At 44.6% G+C, this 18,170-nt stretch overlaps 3 protein-coding genes across 3 annotated transcripts; all 3 read right to left on the reverse strand.

Moving 5' to 3' along the window:
* Positions 1-156: 156 nt before the first annotated feature.
* On the reverse strand, positions 157-6,430 carry LOC308145164 (cyclic GMP-AMP synthase). Its single transcript, XM_080516524.1, has 9 exons — positions 6,419-6,430; positions 5,237-5,340; positions 4,921-5,150; positions 3,681-3,903; positions 3,317-3,447; positions 2,396-2,552; positions 2,160-2,259; positions 1,582-1,704; positions 157-1,291 (listed from the first exon to the last, which is right to left on the reverse strand). Exons 2-9 carry the CDS (start codon positions 5,325-5,327, stop codon positions 886-888), a joined length of 1,461 nt encoding a protein of 486 aa, XP_080372650.1. The 5' UTR covers positions 5,328-5,340; positions 6,419-6,430; the 3' UTR covers positions 157-885.
* Positions 6,431-8,328: 1,898 nt separating this feature from the next.
* Positions 8,329-13,550, reverse strand: eef1a1l2 (eukaryotic translation elongation factor 1 alpha 1, like 2). The gene is made up of 8 exons (XM_080515797.1): positions 13,453-13,550; positions 11,848-12,000; positions 10,809-10,988; positions 10,413-10,709; positions 10,178-10,328; positions 9,764-10,020; positions 9,444-9,678; positions 8,329-8,721 (listed from the first exon to the last, which is right to left on the reverse strand). The coding sequence occupies exons 2-8, from the start codon at positions 11,989-11,991 to the stop codon at positions 8,597-8,599; spliced, it is 1,389 nt and encodes a 462-aa protein (XP_080371923.1). The 5' UTR covers positions 11,992-12,000; positions 13,453-13,550; the 3' UTR covers positions 8,329-8,596.
* Positions 13,551-13,755: 205 nt separating this feature from the next.
* On the reverse strand, positions 13,756-17,365 carry LOC308144631 (elongation factor 1-alpha). Its single transcript, XM_080515798.1, has 8 exons — positions 17,207-17,365; positions 16,206-16,360; positions 15,596-15,775; positions 15,208-15,504; positions 14,969-15,119; positions 14,638-14,894; positions 14,295-14,529; positions 13,756-14,202 (listed from the first exon to the last, which is right to left on the reverse strand). The coding sequence occupies exons 2-8, from the start codon at positions 16,347-16,349 to the stop codon at positions 14,081-14,083; spliced, it is 1,386 nt and encodes a 461-aa protein (XP_080371924.1). The 5' UTR covers positions 16,350-16,360; positions 17,207-17,365; the 3' UTR covers positions 13,756-14,080.
* Between the last annotated feature and the right edge of the window lie 805 nt (positions 17,366-18,170).

Genomic DNA, 18,170 nt, shown 5'->3' on the forward strand with positions numbered 1-18,170 from the left:
ACTGCATCCATACTATTTGCTCATTGTCACATCATTTTGGTATGATTTATTGCTATAGTCGCCTTGAAAGGACCCGCCCTCCTCTACTTGATTGACTTGTGGGCCTTCATGCAGCTCAGTAAACACTGACATTAACCAATCAGATCAGTGGAAGTCTTACTGGAAGTTTAAGCCAAATAAGTCAAACATTTACAACAGCATTCTTCTATTAAAGATGTATTTTTCCAGTTGAATGATACATGATCAAATAGAGCTTACACACATATATAGTTGGTCACGAGTTCACAGATCCAGCGACCAAGTTAATGAAATGTTATCCAAGAATGAGATGTAAAAGAAAACCAAGATGAAAATGGAAACATGTACATAAAAAAAGTACAATAAATAAATGGTATTTGACCCATAAGTTAAATAGGAGACAAAGCAAACATAACAAAAAGCAAAATAGCAAAAATACACAGAATTAACAGAAAAGGTTTCTTTCATAGAACCAGAGATCAAAATCAAGGTGAAACATAATAATTATGAATGAGTTCAAATCTATATAAAGCCACCATATGACCAGGAACAGTGTCAACTGTTCTGGATGAGAAAACACTACTTTAAAGCCATACACACAACTATATTCATTAAGAATGAAAATCAGAATCAAAACATCCTTTACCATGATGAAACCCATAATTAACAATTAATTAATTAAACACAAATTAGCTGTACATACTGATAAAACCTTGCTGAGCATGCAATGTCAACAATCAGAGCATAATCACAGGCATCACTCCACGTAGTGAACCTGTAAGTTTAATCAAAGCGAATGTAAGAAAATGCTGTTTGTTTTGGATGAATTTCAAGTGTTCAGTGTTCAAAGCATTCAGTGATCGGCCTTCATCTCCCCCGAATGACACAGAACATGAAAAAAACAGACAAAACCCCCACGAGCACCGAGATCATCTTCACGATAGACGCAGAATCCGCAGAGTGAAACCAGCCCGGCGGGGAGGATTTTGCAGTCGCCGGCTCAACGACGGCCTCTGCCGAAACCGCCTCGGGCTGTAGAGGCGGAGCCGGAGCCGGAGGCTTCAGCAGGGGCAGGCCGTCTTTCTTCTGCTCCTCCAGGGCACCGACGAGGAACGCCAGCGCCTTGCGGGGGAATACAGCCGGCGAGAAGAGGTTGCATTCGGGGACGAAGAAGTGAGGGAGGACGCCTTGGCGAGCATGGTCCTCGAGAGCATCGACCAGGTGGATGAAGCACACGGGGAGGTTCTGACAAGCCCACTGGGAGTCGTCGTATCTGGTGAATGAGGTGCAGAAATACATGACAGACAAAAAAAAAAAAAGTAATAAAAAAAAAAAAATTACTATTAGATTCTCAGTGAATGATTGGAATATTCCATATTTGAAGATGCAGATTTTGAAGGTAAAATACACATTTTCATGACATTTCACTGTGTTGTGTTCCAGGAAGAATCATTCTGTTGAAGTTTTTTCCCCAAAAAATATTTCCTTAAAATTCTCAAGAGTACCTAAAACGTGTATATCTGCTGTAATTGTTCACCGTGCAGACGGGAGTCTGGAGAGTACCTGGACGCCAGGGTGTGGAAGAAGGCTGTCTTTCCATGGTACGAGCAGAGAGATTCCAGCTCTTTGGGAAAACGTCGCTTCAACCCTTCAATCAGAGATTTCAGCAGCATCAGGCACTGCTTCCTGTAAGTCAAAAAAATTAATGAAAATAAACGAACAAGGTCTTCCATTGACCAACTTCATTAGAAATACCCAGTGGATCATGAATCCAAAATGTTTTACATTCATAAACACAGAACTATGATCAGTAACAGAGAGAAACGGTGTCACTAATCACATTTTATTCCGTCTAAATGAGTGATTTTCAAAGTGACGACGCAACAGCAAGACAAATCTAGTTGGGATGACTCCAGGTGTGATTTATTTTTAAAAAAAGAAAATGAATCATACATTTTCAGAGCAGTGTAATAGAGGTATTAAAATGGGAACTCTCTTGTCTGTGCGGCGTTCAGGCTCAAACTCTTATTTTGAAAGTTTGACAAAAACTCAGTTTGCTTTTTTGCTGTGGGTATATATACTGGGATTGTTCCATTTCAAACTAGCGTGAACAAAAAAACCCCAACAGTTCAGAGTCTCACCGGCAGCATTTGGTGGATTTATTCTCACAGCAGGTTTTCTTGTTGCCATGTGATGTCATGAACTTCTTCTCAATGTGAGAGAAAGAGATCCTCCAACTTTCTGACGAAGGAACGACAATGTGCAATGTTTACAAAATACCATCTCTTAACCGACACATCTCCCCCGCTTTAAAATCATGTGACGCCATTAAAAAACATGCAGCGTAGTTGAGGTATATAGAAGAAGCGGATTTTACCTTTGGCGTTGCTTTTGCCTTCCTCACTGAGGTTTCGTGCTTTGCGCCTCTTTGGTACGAAGTAACAGGGAAAACTTCTGATCTCTTGGCGAACCTTCTTGCCCAGCCAGTTTTCCACATTTGGGCCGCTGCGGACGGCGTTCGGCCAACTCTGAACCTGCAAACAGACACCAGGGTAAATGTTACATCACACACAAGATTAATCTGAACTAACGTTGCCACTCCCAGGTTTTCTGCCCAAATTGTTGCTGCTTCCGTCTGATGACAGTAGATTTTGAGGGTCGTTCATTAAAACTTCATAAAGACTGACATTTTTGTGTCTGTAAATTTTATTTCAAACCAAACACCAAGAGTCTATGCAGAATTTCGCACTACATTGGCGTTAACACTGTTTCACGGACTACTGCATTGTAACTATATAACCTGATAGTGTATTTCTTGAACAACTGATATCGCAGATAATCCATAAATCTCCATGGTATTTTAATTAAAGGTTTATCGATGTTCTAGTGAAGTCGGTTTTGACCTTTTTACAGTGTCAACCACCTGTCAAAACACTTCGGTATGAATGGTTCTGTGCCGTTTTGGTAAAGTGTTGACCGATTTCATTTCTGTCCACTGACCACTAGAGGGAGCTCACGTCTCACCACAGTCTATGAACCTGTAGTGCGAAACATAAGACCTGTGGGCCAAATGAGGCCTGCTACAGGGTCTGAACAGGACCACTGGACGCCTCACATGGTTTATGGTGACAATTAACTGTTCTGGTCTCACTTCCTGTTTTACATTGTACTCTGACACATGGGCTCATGCTTCCCTTCCTGTTTGTTATAGATAAATGCTAGAGCCCAAGAAGCAACAGGCTTTCGTTAGAATTCACCGAGTACTTGTGCTTTTTCGCCTGACGGATCGAATATTTACCTCAAGTGCCGGAACCACGTCGACGGAGATCAGCTCGCCGCTGTCGTTCTCCGTTCTGCACAAGGACAAAGTGACGGCCGGAGAGTACGGACTCTTCCTGTTCACCTCCCAGTGACAACGAGCATCCGGCACTGCGAACGACAAAGAGTCAGACCACAAACAGTCACAGCTCCAGGCCATCTAAAAGGTGGTTGATGTTTTAGCGAGGGGGGTCGACGTTTGCTGCGTCCGCTCCTCAAACAATCGGACCGACTGCCGTTAACTTCTCGCCCCATAACAGCGGTTACCATTAGTACGTTGCTGGTTCGGCGTGAAAACCACTTTAACTTGTGACACAGAGATTGAAGTGAGGCAAAGCAGGAACCTTTGTAGGTCTTGAGGAACTTGCGGATCAGCCGGAACATCTCGCCCAGGACCTTGCTTGATGACAGCGTGCGCTCATTCTCCAAAACAAAAGCCTGTATGGGTCTCTGAGTTGAGCGGAGGAGGTCGATGCGGTAGAAGAGTCCGTCGTCAAGCGGCGTCAGGTTGAAGCGCGTTGTCACGTGAAGCTTCAGCATCATATCGAACTCATCGGGGCTGTTGATCTGTGGGAAATCCAGTACGATTAATTCAGATTCTGACGCAAGCGAAGCTGGGAATTGCAGCACGACTTCCCTATGACCCTATGATATGGGGGGGGGGGGGGGGGGGGGGGCTGTACCCACTCCTCTATTCAAAAATGGGGAGGGGGGGGGAATTCGAAATTTTCAAGGTTTCACTGTTTGAAGTTGAGCAGCTGTCTCACTGACGTTGAAGACTAGCGCCCCCACACGTCAATGGTGAGGACAAGAACTGCATGTAGGCAAATGTATTAAAGTGAAAGAGTGAATATTCACCCCCATGCACAAATAAAAATAAATAAAAATTGACTAATTTTACACATGATCATGACAGAAGTGAAAACAAACAAAAGAAATCGGAAAAAGTAGCATTTTACCAATATTTTATACACACCCCCAAAACCTTACGAATAATGTTTTAAGGGGGGCTCCTGTCTCAGTAAGGGAGGCTGAGTGCTATTCTATTCTATTGTATTTTATTCTATTACAACAGATATTTGTGTTTCAGCAAAAGTAAAGATTTGTTTTGTTGCTTCTGTGTTCGTGGGACTGGCGACGGGTTCCCACCGTACCATACGTACTGAATTATACAACCAATAAATTACTGCAGTTTAAATATCAGTGCTCATGCTTTATGGCAGTTTTGCCAAATTATACCAATACATTTTTTCGCAGTGCAAAGATCCTGTTTGATTCCAGGAGCCACACTTTCTCTCTATGAGTTTACATGTTCATTTGCAGGCTTTCTATTTGCAGTTTAAATGTTCTCCACGTGGGCGTCTGGGTTTTCAAATACATATTTACTTTAAGTTTAACTGTGAACTCTATATTGGCCAACAGGCTCTTTGTCTCTGAACAGGGATCGACTGTCCAGGATATAGCCTGTGTTTTCCCCATTTTCAGCCGAGGTCAGGTGAAACTTCCTGTGATCCTGATTTGGCTGAAGTGAGTACAGGAAGTTTAGAAAAAAACTGTGAGCTCCCACTATCATCTCCCCCCCACCTTAACTTTCTCGAAATAGCTGCCAGTGTTGAGGAACTCTGCAGACTGGAAGACGGGCTGGTCGGTGCTGCTCCTCAGGAACTTCAAAAGGTTTTCCTGGAAATCGTTGACCACCTCTGCAGCCCAGCAGCGATCAGTTTGCCGGATCTTCAGCTCGCTGGCGGCCAGTTTGATCCGATGGGTGAGTTCTGGGGAGCCGCGGACCAGCTGCTCCGCGCCCACGGGTTCCTCTGCAAAGCGGAGGTCGTCAGAATCCTGACGCCTGCTTGTGGCGATACGAATGACGGCAGTGGTCGTGTCGGAGAAAAGGCATCACCTGACTGTTCCTGCTGAGCTCTCTGCATCCGTCTTGCCGGCGGAGCATCAGGAGGACTCTTCTTTTCGTCGGCGTCCCCATTTTTCGGCATCGCTCCGGTTCCACTTTAATTAAAACCATTTGGGCAAACAAAACGACAATTTGACGACAATGTGAACATGGTCAGATCACGATAAATCAAAAGACAATGCAAACACATCTTTAAAAGATGTTACAAAAAGGTTTTCAGAATGGTGTTTTGCTTCAGTTCAGTGTTTGGCTTTCCATTGTGGATTTGCAGGATGTACATTTTTAGATTCAGACATTTTAATTATTCACATTGTCCATGAATGAAACATGTCACATTGACATGATTTTCATACAATTTCAGACACTTTTCCTTCTGAATACGTCCCAATGTGGTTTGTCTGTGAGGCTGTACTACTTGTAACATAATTAAATATTGTTCAATGTAAAACGTGGCCCAATCAAAACTAATGTCACACTGCAGGGAATCCAACGAGAATATGTACAAACGTTTTCTATTTCTGTTTTTTTTTTTTTTTTACTGCTGTGACAGAGTTGTTGGAGGCAGGAACAGCGTTTGCATATTGCCTACAAAGGCCGACTGATTTTATAGAAAATATCATACAATATCAACACCATAATGGTAAACTAATAAAAAATTATGAAACTCCCATATATATATATATTTGCTTCATATATATATATATGCTCCATATATATATATATATATATATATGTGTGTGTGTGTGTATATATGTGTGTGTGTGTATATATATATATATATATATATATAGAGAGAGAGAGAGAGAGAGAGAGAGAGAGAGAGAGAGAGAGGAGCACATCCCTTAGAAATAAAAACATTCGGCGGATTACTTCATAACGAAGAGAGAAAAAAGACCAATAAACATCACTATGATAAATAAATAATTAATTTTAAGTGTGACTCATACTGATTTTTGTAAAACAACAGGTAAACACACATTTCCTGCCAAACCTTTACTTTATAATTAAGTTTGTTGGCGTGACGTATCGTATCGCCTACATTTACAGTGTTTAAAGTCGTCATCACCGACCAAACGGATCAAATCAAATGAAACCGCCGCAGTGAGAAAGCAGGTTTTTAATATTAGATGTTTAAAGACGCTTGTAAAGTCAAGTTAAAGGGACTGAACTCACCTGAGAAGCGTCCCTGGCTCTTCTGCCGTCAGTCTGTAGTTTCCTGACTCCGCCTGTTACCTGTTTTCCACTTTCACTTTCATTTACCTTGAAACTTTTCCCTCTGAGCCCCTTTTACTGATGGTTTATTGTGACTGAATGATTATTTTGTTTTCAAGCTCAGTAAATTATTCAAGTTCAGTTTTCCTCTCATATCTTCAGTGCTTGATTCTAGTATTCTCCCATCATATTTAGGTGTTTCTGTTTTATATTTAATCCTTTTTATGTGACTGTGACTTAATTTGTAAACTGAGTCTATTTCATTTGCAATAGTGCAGGCGATTATTGTAAAGTGCTCTAAAAGCTGGTAGACTGGAAGACTGATAATTAAGTGAATTCTAAAGATAATGCAGGCGTGAGGCAGCTGTCCTCACTCTTTATCTTGTTTTATCATATTCTATTCTATATTTCATCCTTGTGTTTGTGTATATTTCTTTTAGTGCTGCGAAATCAGTGGAAAAGCAACATGGAAGTGAAAAGCATGTGCCATGAAATTCACATTTAAAAGACATGATGTGATGTCATCAGTACCTCTGGTTCACTGTTGGGGGAAGTGCATCATTTGGCGCCATTGATTTCTAAAGACAGATTAGTTTGGGCACAATACCTTTGAGAAGCCTGGATTTGTGTGTTGGTTTATAAAGAGATATTCAGATTAAAGTTGCAAATCGTTTCTGCTTTCATTGAGCTTTGTGGGAGGATGGAGAGGAAACTCTGCTTTTAAAGGGTAAGAAACTTTGTGCTTTAAGTTCTATTTTATGAAACAGCTTTAAAAAAAATAAAGCTTTAATTTATTTGATCACCAACCTTCTTTCAAAATAGAAAGGGCGGTGTGATTAATCTGAACTCAAACATTGTTCCAGTCAGAAAGTGAACAGCATATATAGTTATCCAGTTTAAATCATTTCTCACAAAAAAATTAAGAAAACATCCGGTACTAAACTAAAGGAGGGCCGAACAGAGACTGCAACAAAAAGGGTAAAATAACGAAGTGGCACAACGTTACGGCGACCCCAACAAAGCAAAATACAGTATATAAAGCAACAGGCTGTTTCAAGTAGAATTACAGAAAGCAAGTGTAGGGAGGTTACACAAGATCAACACAAAATCACCTCAGTATACCAACAAAGACCTAAAATGATCAAGCAAACACATTATCCGTACACCGAGGGGCAGATGAGGAAGTTCAGGGCTCCGAGTCTCTATGTGAGAAACAGACGTTGTTTTATTTCCAGTGAAACTGGTTTAGGTCGATTAGAAAAATGTAATTAAATATTATGTAACTCAAGAGATTCCTCAAGATGTGACCTCGAAGTTACAGCAAACGTGCCGCAACTTGTCTCCATCATTCTGTGCCGTCGCCAATGGCAACCTTAAAGCACGTTGAGAGGGACGAAACAAAAATCACACGGTGAAGCATCAAACGGCCTCCGATGGTCTCAGAGACAACACCGATGGTCTCAGCTTATCGTTTCACTCCACCTGCCAAAAAAAAAAAGGCGTCTCTGCTAATGCTGAGACACTGCTGGCGCTGTTATCAGACTACACCCTGGGCGTGAATATTCAACTCAGACAAGTTGAATATTTTACACATATTGTCTCAAATTATCACCAGCCTCACATGTTGTTTAACCCTAACCCTGAAAGAAGCATCCGAAAGACAAAAATGAAGCTCCACGATATATATATACATACCGGTATATATATATATGCCTTTGGAAAGTTGACTAAAAGGCTTAAACAAAAAAAAAATCCTCTTCATCCTGGGTTGGTTTTTAAGAAAACAAGTAAAAGAAGCGACCATATTGTTGCCTGACAAAAAGTTAAAGGCACCTGAGAGGCACAAAACACCACAGAAACATTTTCAATCGCAAAGTTTAGGATTTTTATTGTTTTGGTTTCGACTCAATCCCGATCCTCTACCCCGGAAGAAGCAAGGCCTCCTTTCCTGCGGAAACTTTTACGATGGGTTTTAATCAGCATGAGCCAGTCCTTGAGTAGAGAGCTCTGCCTCAGAGAAGACGGCGCTGGGTGACGGGGGGGAGGAGGGATAGGGGGAGGTGGGGGGCGAGGTGGGGGGGCAGCCTGCTGCTGCTGCTGCCGCGACGTGGCTTTTCCATGGACGTCCTGCATGAGGCTTCATTTCTTCTTCTCGGCCTTCTGTGCGGATTTGGTGACCTTTCCTCCAGAGGCGGTCTTCTTCTCGACCGACTTGATGACCCCGACGGCCACGGTCTGCCTCATGTCACGCACGGCAAAGCGACCTGAGAGAAGGAGACGGATGAGGTGAACGGGGTGGGGGGAGGGGTTGGCGGGAAGCGCGATACTGAATCTGTGGCTCCATCAGCACGTGTCCAAACCACTGAACATCCCTGAACTGTGCTGTTCATTCTGAATCCTGTCCACCCTGGTAGAAAGCTGAGCAACTTCCTGTCTGCCTGCCATTCACTTATACAACTCTCTCATGTACTGCCGATGCTCTGGATGGTTTACCCCAGATGTACAACCTGCCAACGTCATCGTACACGGGGCCTCCATCGCCATTACAAGCGAGAAGGTCTACAGACTGCCTGCCAATAAACTGAACACATCATGCCGTCCTACTGCGCACCCCAACACCATCTCACTGTCCTCACGTATGTCTCTAGCCACAATCACTGTACAGGTTTCAGGCACACTCGGAGAATCTCAACGTGACATTAGATGACCGTAGGGACAAAAAAACAAACAAACACAAGATAAAAATGAAAGGATGAACAGAAGATACACCACACAATGATGGAACAACTCAACAAACACAATGTGGACAAACATTTCACTGATAGGGATATAAAACCAACCCCACTCCAAGAAGAGAGGAGGATGAGCTGTCTTATCGTTCACGCTATGGTTTTTTAATACATATGCAACACAGGTCGTCGCTGCGACTGGAAACAAGGCCGGGGACACAAACACCTTCCGGAACAGCAGTGGACATCGTACGTACCGAGAGGAGGATACTGGGAGAAGCTCTCGACACACATAGGTTTTCCAGGCACCATGTTGATGATGGCAGCGTCGCCGGACTTCAGAGCCTTGGGGTTGTCCTCAAGCTTTTTGCCCGAACGACGGTCGATCTTCTCCTTGAGCTCGCTGAACTTGCAGGCGATGTGAGCGGTGTGGCAGTCCAGCACGGGGGCGTAACCCTGGCTGATCTGCCCGGGGTGGTTCAGGATGATGACCTGCAGGAAAACGGGTGCAGTTTGCATGAAAGCAGGCGCTGACGACGGCTTCTGTTAACCAAGTCAACCCCCCCAAGTGCCTCACCTGAGCAGTGAAGTTATCGGCTCCCATGGGTGGGTCGTTCTTGCTGTCACCAGCCACGTTTCCACGGCGGATTTCCTTGACGGACACGTTCTTGATGTTGAAGCCAACGTTGTCGCCGGGCATAGCCTCGGTCAGAGACTCGTGGTGCATCTCCACAGACTTCACCTCAGTGGTCAGGTTGGGGGGAGCGAAGGTGACGACCATACCGGGCTTGAGGACGCCGGTCTCAACACGGCCGACGGGCACAGTTCCGATACCTGGGAGATCCAGAGGCCGAGGATTTATGTTCAGCTCTTGAGATTGTTCAGTAACTCCAGTGTATTCAGACTGAGCTCAGTCATATATTATTTAATTACTAAATATCGACGACAGTCCAGGCTTGTGGGAACAGCTTACATTACAGACGATACTCACCGCCAATCTTGTAGACGTCCTGCAGGGGCAGACGAAGAGGTTTGTCAGTTGGCCGGCTGGGAGGCAGGATGGAGTCCAGAGCCTCCAGGAGGGTAACGCCTGCAGCGCCGCCTTCCTTGCGCTCAATCTTCCATCCCTTGAACCAGCCCATCTGAAGAAAGGAAGAGAAATTGATTAGACAAAGACAATGAATGAGGTCAGTGTGTTTGGGTGAAGTATATCTGAGTCGTCCCACCTTGTCACTGGCCTCCAGCATGTTGTCGCCGTGCCAACCAGAGATGGGGACGAAGGCAACCGTGGCGGGATTGTAGCCGATCTTCTTGATGTAGGTGCTCACTTCCTTTGTGATCTCCTCAAAGCGCTTCTGGCTGTACGGGGGCTCAGTGGAGTCCATCTTGTTGACGCCGACGATGAGCTGCTTCACGCCCAGGGTGTAGGCCAGCAGGGCGTGCTCACGGGTCTGACCGTTCTTGGAGATACCGGCCTCAAACTCACCAACGCCGGCGGCGACAATCAGCACAGCACAGTCGGCCTGAAAGACGGGTTGCATTCAGGCTTCCGTTAGTGAATCGACTTTCACTCGCTCACCGCGAAAATGACGCGACGGCTTTAAGTTTGAACAAACGTTTACCTGAGAGGTACCAGTGATCATGTTCTTGATGAAGTCCCTGTGTCCAGGGGCATCAATGATGGTCACGTAGTACTTGGCAGTCTCAAACTTCCACAGAGCGATGTCGATGGTGATACCACGCTCGCGTTCGGCCTTCAGCTTGTCCAGCACCCAGGCGTACTTGAAGGAGCCCTTGCCCATCTGGTGAAGTGCAAGAAATACATTTGTCTTTGAGAGGGACTTTGACTTTTAACAAACTCATTGTGCATGTGAAATCTGAGATGTTCATCAAACTTAATTTACAAGCATCCTGTTAGTCCTGTGTACATATTCAGATTCGGCAAATTGTCTGCATGAATAGTTGCACTATATTATGTGGTGAGAACAAGAAACCTTGACAATTTGATTTTATTGCCAAAGTGGAGAATTTCTTTTTTTTCTGGTTTATATTTTGTCATGACAGCCCGGCGACCTGTCCAGGGTGTACCCTGCCCTCGCCCACAGTAGGCTGAGATCGGCCCCACAACCCCCAACTGGAAAAGCGGGATGGATGGCTATTTTGTCATGCCTAAAACCAATAAGAAAAGGCGACTCAAAAACGCTAAAACTAATGAAATCTTCATATTTTCTCCCTGTAAATGAGCCAAATGCAGAGTTGACTTAGTCAAAAACACTTCTCTATATCATGCTTCATTTTCCACAATAACTGCAATTTGGGCAACAATTTTTCAACGAACCACAGAAAATGTGATTTCTGGATAAGAACGTTCAAGACGAACAACTTGTGTTTAGAGTTCTTCTAATTCAACTTTTACAATTTTAGGTACATATACAAGTTCATAGTAACAAGTTTAAAACAACTGATTAGTTTTCTTCCCCCCCCAAACCCCAAATACGTGTGCAGTCGAGTAATAAAAACAGTTCGCATGTTTGGCCAGCAGGTGGCGGTGTGAGACCGAGCAGCTCTATCCACCACAGCCACTATTCATTTATGACACACTGCCTCCTTCCCGTCAATGCGACGTCGTGATAATAATAAAAAAAAAAACTTTACACTAACCTCAGCCGCCTCTTTCTCGAACTTCTCGATGGTTCTCTTGTCGATTCCTCCGCACTTGTAGATCAGGTGGCCGGTGGTGGTGGACTTGCCAGAGTCCACATGGCCAATGACCACAATGTTGATGTGGATCTTTTCCTTTCCCATTTTGAGTCACTGGTAATAAACAACGTTATTCGTACATTGTTCGATGGCTGATAGTATAGTGAAATCAATCAAATCACAACAATTACTATAACTCTACATTATTGAAGTAGTCCCACAAGAGCATCATCTCTGCCACCTCAAACGTTTTTTTAAAAATCAAAATCAGATTTAGAAGTGTGCGTAGGAATGTGTATATATATATATATTTTTTTTCAAATGTTAAATAATTAATTGTAATGCAGGCATGAGCAGTAAAAGAAAATGCATGAGATTGTGCAGTGTTTATGTGGTCAGTGCAGACTAAATTTGTGGTTAACGCACGTTTGCCTGCTGGAAAACGCCTTAAAATGAAAGCTTTACTTCATTTAATTAAATTGCGCCAAATGCAAGTCACTGCAGGGCAATTTTACAGAGAAAATCCCAACAATCCCACATGAGGGTGCCTTTAGCAAAGGTGGATGGGGAAAGGAGACTTTCCTTTAGAAACAGGCTCAGAGGTGGAGACTGTTCTGGTTATAAAAGGAGAGAAATTGATAGGATAGATTCTAGGGAGGGATTCAAACCCTGGTTTCCAAGAAATCCCAGTAACAAGGCCCTCACTGTGACAGTAAAAGACAAGGTCACCCTAGTGTAGTGGAAAAATCAAACACATTTTATTATATTCAGTCAGACCTCACCCAATGCCATCTAAATATGGAAAAACAATTGATGTACTTATTTCAATTAGTTAACCTCTAAAATCCAAACAACTGCTGGAATAGATGTGCATCTATAGACTTCATGGTGATATTTAAAAAAAAAAACAAAACTAAATGAGTTCATGAAGTCTAGTGAGTCACAAACACTCGGGACATTTTCTTCCACCGGCTAAGGAATAAACAGTGAAAAGTAGCAGCGCAATCTCTGGACTGCAGGGCGATTAGCGTCGATTAAAAAAATAAATAAATCTCCTGCTCGTGCGCGATGCTCGCCCGCGGTCAGGCAGCCAGTGACGCGGCGGGCAGATGAGTCACGCGCCATGTGCTGCACCTCCATGTTGCGTCGCGGGCGCAGAACCGCCGCCATGTTGTTCACTGATGTAAGCGCGCCCCCCCCCCCCCTCCCCAGACTGCAATGAGTGACTGTGCGCGTTCACGAAGGGGGTGACGCCGCACTAGCATGACTGGCAGAAACAAGTGAGACAACTCAAACCCACATTATTCCTCCTTCCTAGATATATTTTTTAGGAGCTCATCATTTTCAAACAAGCTGCCCAGGCGAGCCGTGGAAGGTTTAAATCGGAGAGCAGTCAGAACAAGGTGAGCTGGCATGGTTTTACCTTTTAAAAAGCACAATTTAACTGCATCAGACTATATTCAGATTAATATGCAATCCAGGGCTTCAACAGCATAAGGGTGACAGCACAGCATTCCCATCAATAAGCATGCATTTCTCAAACCAAATCAAGTTACCGCTACTAACCTGTGCCAGGCAACTACCAAGACGTCCCCTGATTTAGAGCGGAGGCGAAAAAGGACCGAACACAAGCCGTACAGAGTTTTTATACCAAAGTAGAGGAGAGGGAGGGCTGTGCATGCGCTTCTTGGCGTCGGGCTAAATATAAGCAGTGCTATTGGCTAGGACAGCATAGTGCCCATCAAGACGATTGGACAGCAAGTGCATCACTGGACAGACATAGCGGAGTGTAAGACAGCTGCAAGAGGGTCTCATCTGTCACAGCTAAAGCCACACCAACTGCAACACCTAAGGATGAGAACAAGCCCATTTCAATTTTTTCAGATATTTATTTTATTAGTTACCAGCAGCTTCCTTTCCAATTATTTTGTGGCATTTTAACTTTGAGATACAGTTCTAAACCATTTCCAACTTGAACTTAAACGAGAAGAGGCACTGCCTGGTAAGTGACAATGCCACAGAGCTTGTTTTTCCTGCGGAAACTTTTGCGATGGGTTTTAATCAGCATAAGCCAGTCCTTGAGTACAGAGCTGTGCCTCAGAGAAGATGATCCCGGGTTGGAGGAAGGTATGGGGGAAGGCGTGGCCCGCTGCTGCCGGCACACATCTCTTTGCTGGATGTCCTGCACGTCCATTCATTTCTTCTTCTGGGCCTTCTCTGCAGCCTTGGTTGTCTTTCCGGAAACTTCCTTGGGATCAACAGACTTGATGACGCCAACAGCGACCGTCTGCCTCATGTCACGCACAGCAAAACGACCTGAAACAGAAGGGTAAGCAATTGCACATGTCAATGAATGCGGCACCTTACTTTTAAACAAAATGCACAATCTGCTGTGAACCAAAACTTACCGAGGGGAGGATAGTTTGTGAACGCCTCAACAACCATAGGCTTCGTGGGAATCATGGTCACAATGGCAGCGTCTCCTGATTTGACAAACTTGGGGTTGTCTTCAATTTTCTTGCCAGAACGACGGTCGATCTTCTCAACAAGCTCGCTGAACTTGCAAGCAATGTGAGCGGTGTGGCAATCCAGCACGGGGGCGTAACCCTGGCTGATCTGACCGGGGTGGTTCAGGACAATGACCTGTGGAAACAATACAAATGAGTAATGTATAGCAAAGAAAATCTATAGAGCAGCATGCAGGCAGACAGGGCACCCCCACCCCACAAAAAGAGCCCCCAGGACACAAACCTGAGCGTTGAAGGCGGCAGCACCCTTGGGTGGGTCTTGCTTGCTGTCACCAGCCACAAAGCCACGACGGATTTCCTTGACCGACACGTTCTTGATGTTGAAGCCAACGTTGTCGCCGGGCACAGCCTCGGGCAGAGACTCGTGGTGCATTTCAACAGACTTCACCTCAGTGGTCAGGGCAGGGGGGGCGAAAGTGACGACCATACCGGGCTTGAGGATACCGGTCTCCACACGGCCGACTGGTACAGTTCCAATACCTTAACAAAGACAAATATATATTAAGTACTCAACATTTAGGATAACTTTGCATTGTCTACGGTCACTTTCTTACCGCCAATTTTGTAGACGTCCTGCAGGGGCAGACGGAGGGGCTTGTCGGTGGGGCGACTGGGGGGCATGATGGCATCCAGGGCCTCCAGCAGAGTTTTTCCAGAGACTTTGCCCTCCTTGCGCTCAATTTCCCATCCCTTGTACCAGCCCATCTAAAAAAAAGATGGAAACTAGTGTCAGCTCGCGATTAACAGGGTGCCAAATACAGCATGAAATTGTTGCGCAGTCGTGTTCTCTAACCTTTTCACTGGGCTGAATCATGTTGTCACCGTGCCAGCCAGAGATGGGGGCGAAGGCGACGGCGACAGGGTTGTAGCCGATCTTCTTGATGTAGGTGCTCACTTCCTTCTTGATTTCCAAATAACGGGCCTCGCTGTAAGGAGGCTCAGTGGAGTCCATTTTGTTGACGCCGACAATGAGCTGCTTCACGCCCAGGGTGAAGGCCAGCAGGGCGTGCTCACGGGTCTGACCGTTCTTGGAGATACCGGCCTCAAACTCACCAACACCGGCGGCGACAATCAGCACAGCACAGTCGGCCTGAAAGAGAGAAAGTTTATTAAACGGAAGTCTACTCATCCACAAAATCTGGGACACAACACTTCAGGCTGAAAAAAAAAACACCCATTACCTGTGAGGTACCAGTGATCATGTTCTTGATGAAGTCCCTGTGTCCAGGGGCATCAATGATGGTCACGTAGTACTTGGCGGTCTCAAACTTCCACAGAGCGATGTCGATGGTGATACCACGCTCGCGCTCGGCCTTCAGCTTGTCCAGCACCCAGGCGTACTTGAAGGAGCCCTTGCCCATCTGTTGGTTGAGAGGACAGTTGAATTGTAGACATTGTGATGGTGGAAAAAGACAATCTTAAGGCATACATTAAAGAGATACTCATGTAGTAAGTTTCTAATCCACGTGTGGGTTAGCTAGTACATCTTTCATTTAAATATTTCCCAGATAAAAGAAATTAACATCCAACTAATAAAACATTCGAATAGTTTTATCTAGTTCTGCCGAAGCCAGAGGCCTCTTGGACAAAGTGCACAGTCACGACCAGCGGGGACGGCCGCGCTTTAAGCCCCGCCCCCGCCGTGCGCGCTCCCGGCTGCTACACCCTCATGCCGGGCGGCTGAGAGAAGGCACGCTGACGCCGCCATCTTGGACTCAGATAACGGCAGTCGCTTTAAGACAAAAGGGAATAAATAACCCAGAAAATGCCGATAAATAACCAGCCATTTACCTCAGAGGCCTCCTTCTCGAACTTCTCGATGGTTCTCTTGTCGATTCCACCGCATTTGTAGATCAGATGACCGGTGGAGGTGGACTTGCCGGAGTCGACATGGCCGATGACCACGATGTTAATGTGGATCTTTTCCTTTCCCATTGTTGTAGTTTCTACAAAAAGGGAAAAAAATAACGATGGCAATAACATTGATTAATTTGTATAATCACATTAAAACTGACCCACACAGCTTATAAGCGTTACAGCGGAGCATTATGTGACGCGACACGCCGGGCCCAGGCTTAATCGCTTCGCCATTTCAATACGCGTCACGTTAAAATAGACGACACTTTAAAAAACGCGTCTTTATTTCTCGTTTCCACAGGTTTCGCCACGTATCCAAACGCTCCGGGTGCGGGAAATGAGCTGCCATTAGGCGGCTCCCACTAGGCCGCACTCGGCCGGAGGCCAGCCCGAGACACGTGTTACTCCGCGGGCCACGTCGGATAAAGTTACAAAGATCGCGGAATATTCCGGCGCCATGTCCTCCTGCCCCCGGCACCTGTCGCCGACAAATGCGAGAGGTCGTTTCCCGGAGGAGAGGCCATAAATGCCTTTCAAGCATCCCTACGCCTCGGCTCCTCAGCCCCTCTTCTTTGTTCCTTTTCTCCCACATATCCTCCTCCCTCCCCGAAGTCTTTTTTTTCTCCCCCCCCCCCCTAAAAGTTGAGCCATAATGTCGATAAAAGCCGCTCATTTCTCACCAAACCTCGGTAAAGCAGTGAAATAGTGGCGAACAACCGACGACGGCCAATTGCGCGTTTATAATCCCGTCAAATATCCACAGGTTAATGGCAAGTTACATAACCCGCGGAAAAAGCGAAAAAAAAAAAACCCGCCAAAGGTTCGTATATTTCCGCACGGAGAGGGAAAAAATAACGAAGCACGACGTGTGGACGCGGATTTAAAAGCCTGTTCCCGGCTGAAGCGCGTCTCCGGCGAATCAAAGCTGAACTTACCGGTGTTTCTGGGTTTTCACGGCCAAAGCAGCTGCCCCTCAGCCAGGTAACAGAAAGAGAGAGAGCCGGGCCGGACCGGGAGGTTTTATAGTGGATGGGAGGCGCTGACTTCCTGTCCCCCTCCCCGGAGCAAAACCCCGCAAATCACACACATTCCTGCTCAAAACGTCAGCACGCCGCGGCAGGAAGCGGCCGAAACATGCATGAAGTGTCACAGGAAAACGCGACAGAGAGAGAGAGAGAAAGAAAAAAAACCTTAAAAACTAGACGTGTGTCGGTGATGCGACACAAACAATAACATTTAGTCAAGACGGAAAAACACCCCCCTCCTCCTCCACCTCCTCCACCTCAATCTACAACAACAAATATTAAAACTACATGCCCCACTAAAATAAAAAAATAAATGCCAGATATAATAAATATACATATTACTAAATAAATTAATTGTGTCACAGGATGCACATAAATCTTTTCCATTTAAAATGTAAGTTTTGCTTTGTTTTGTTTTCTAACCCCAAAAATTTACCTTGACGTTTTTAGTAGTTGACAAGTTAATTATATATATGTATATATATATATATATATTATTATTTTTTTTGTTGTTGTTATTTTTATTTTTTTATTATTATTTTTTGTTATTCTTATTTGTAATTGTTTTAATATTGTATATAATATAGATACACACAATATACATACACACATACATATATGTGTGTGTGTGTGTGTGTGTATATATATGCTTTTTTATATTATACATTATGTATTTTACCAGGTCGGTCTGTTGAGAACCAGTTACTTTTTGCAATGAACACCAGGCCAAAGTGGCACAAAGAAAAACATAGAACCATTAAATATATATACAATAAATACAATAAAATAGCTTCAGACAATATCACAAGAAAGGAGGCAGGTACAGTGATCCTTCACTATAGTTTGCATGTTTTATCTGACAGAGAGAGCAGGA

Source organism: Blennius ocellaris (genome assembly GCF_963422515.1).
Source record: "Blennius ocellaris genome assembly, chromosome: 20".
Classification (NCBI taxonomy): Eukaryota; Metazoa; Chordata; class Actinopteri; order Blenniiformes; family Blenniidae; genus Blennius; species Blennius ocellaris.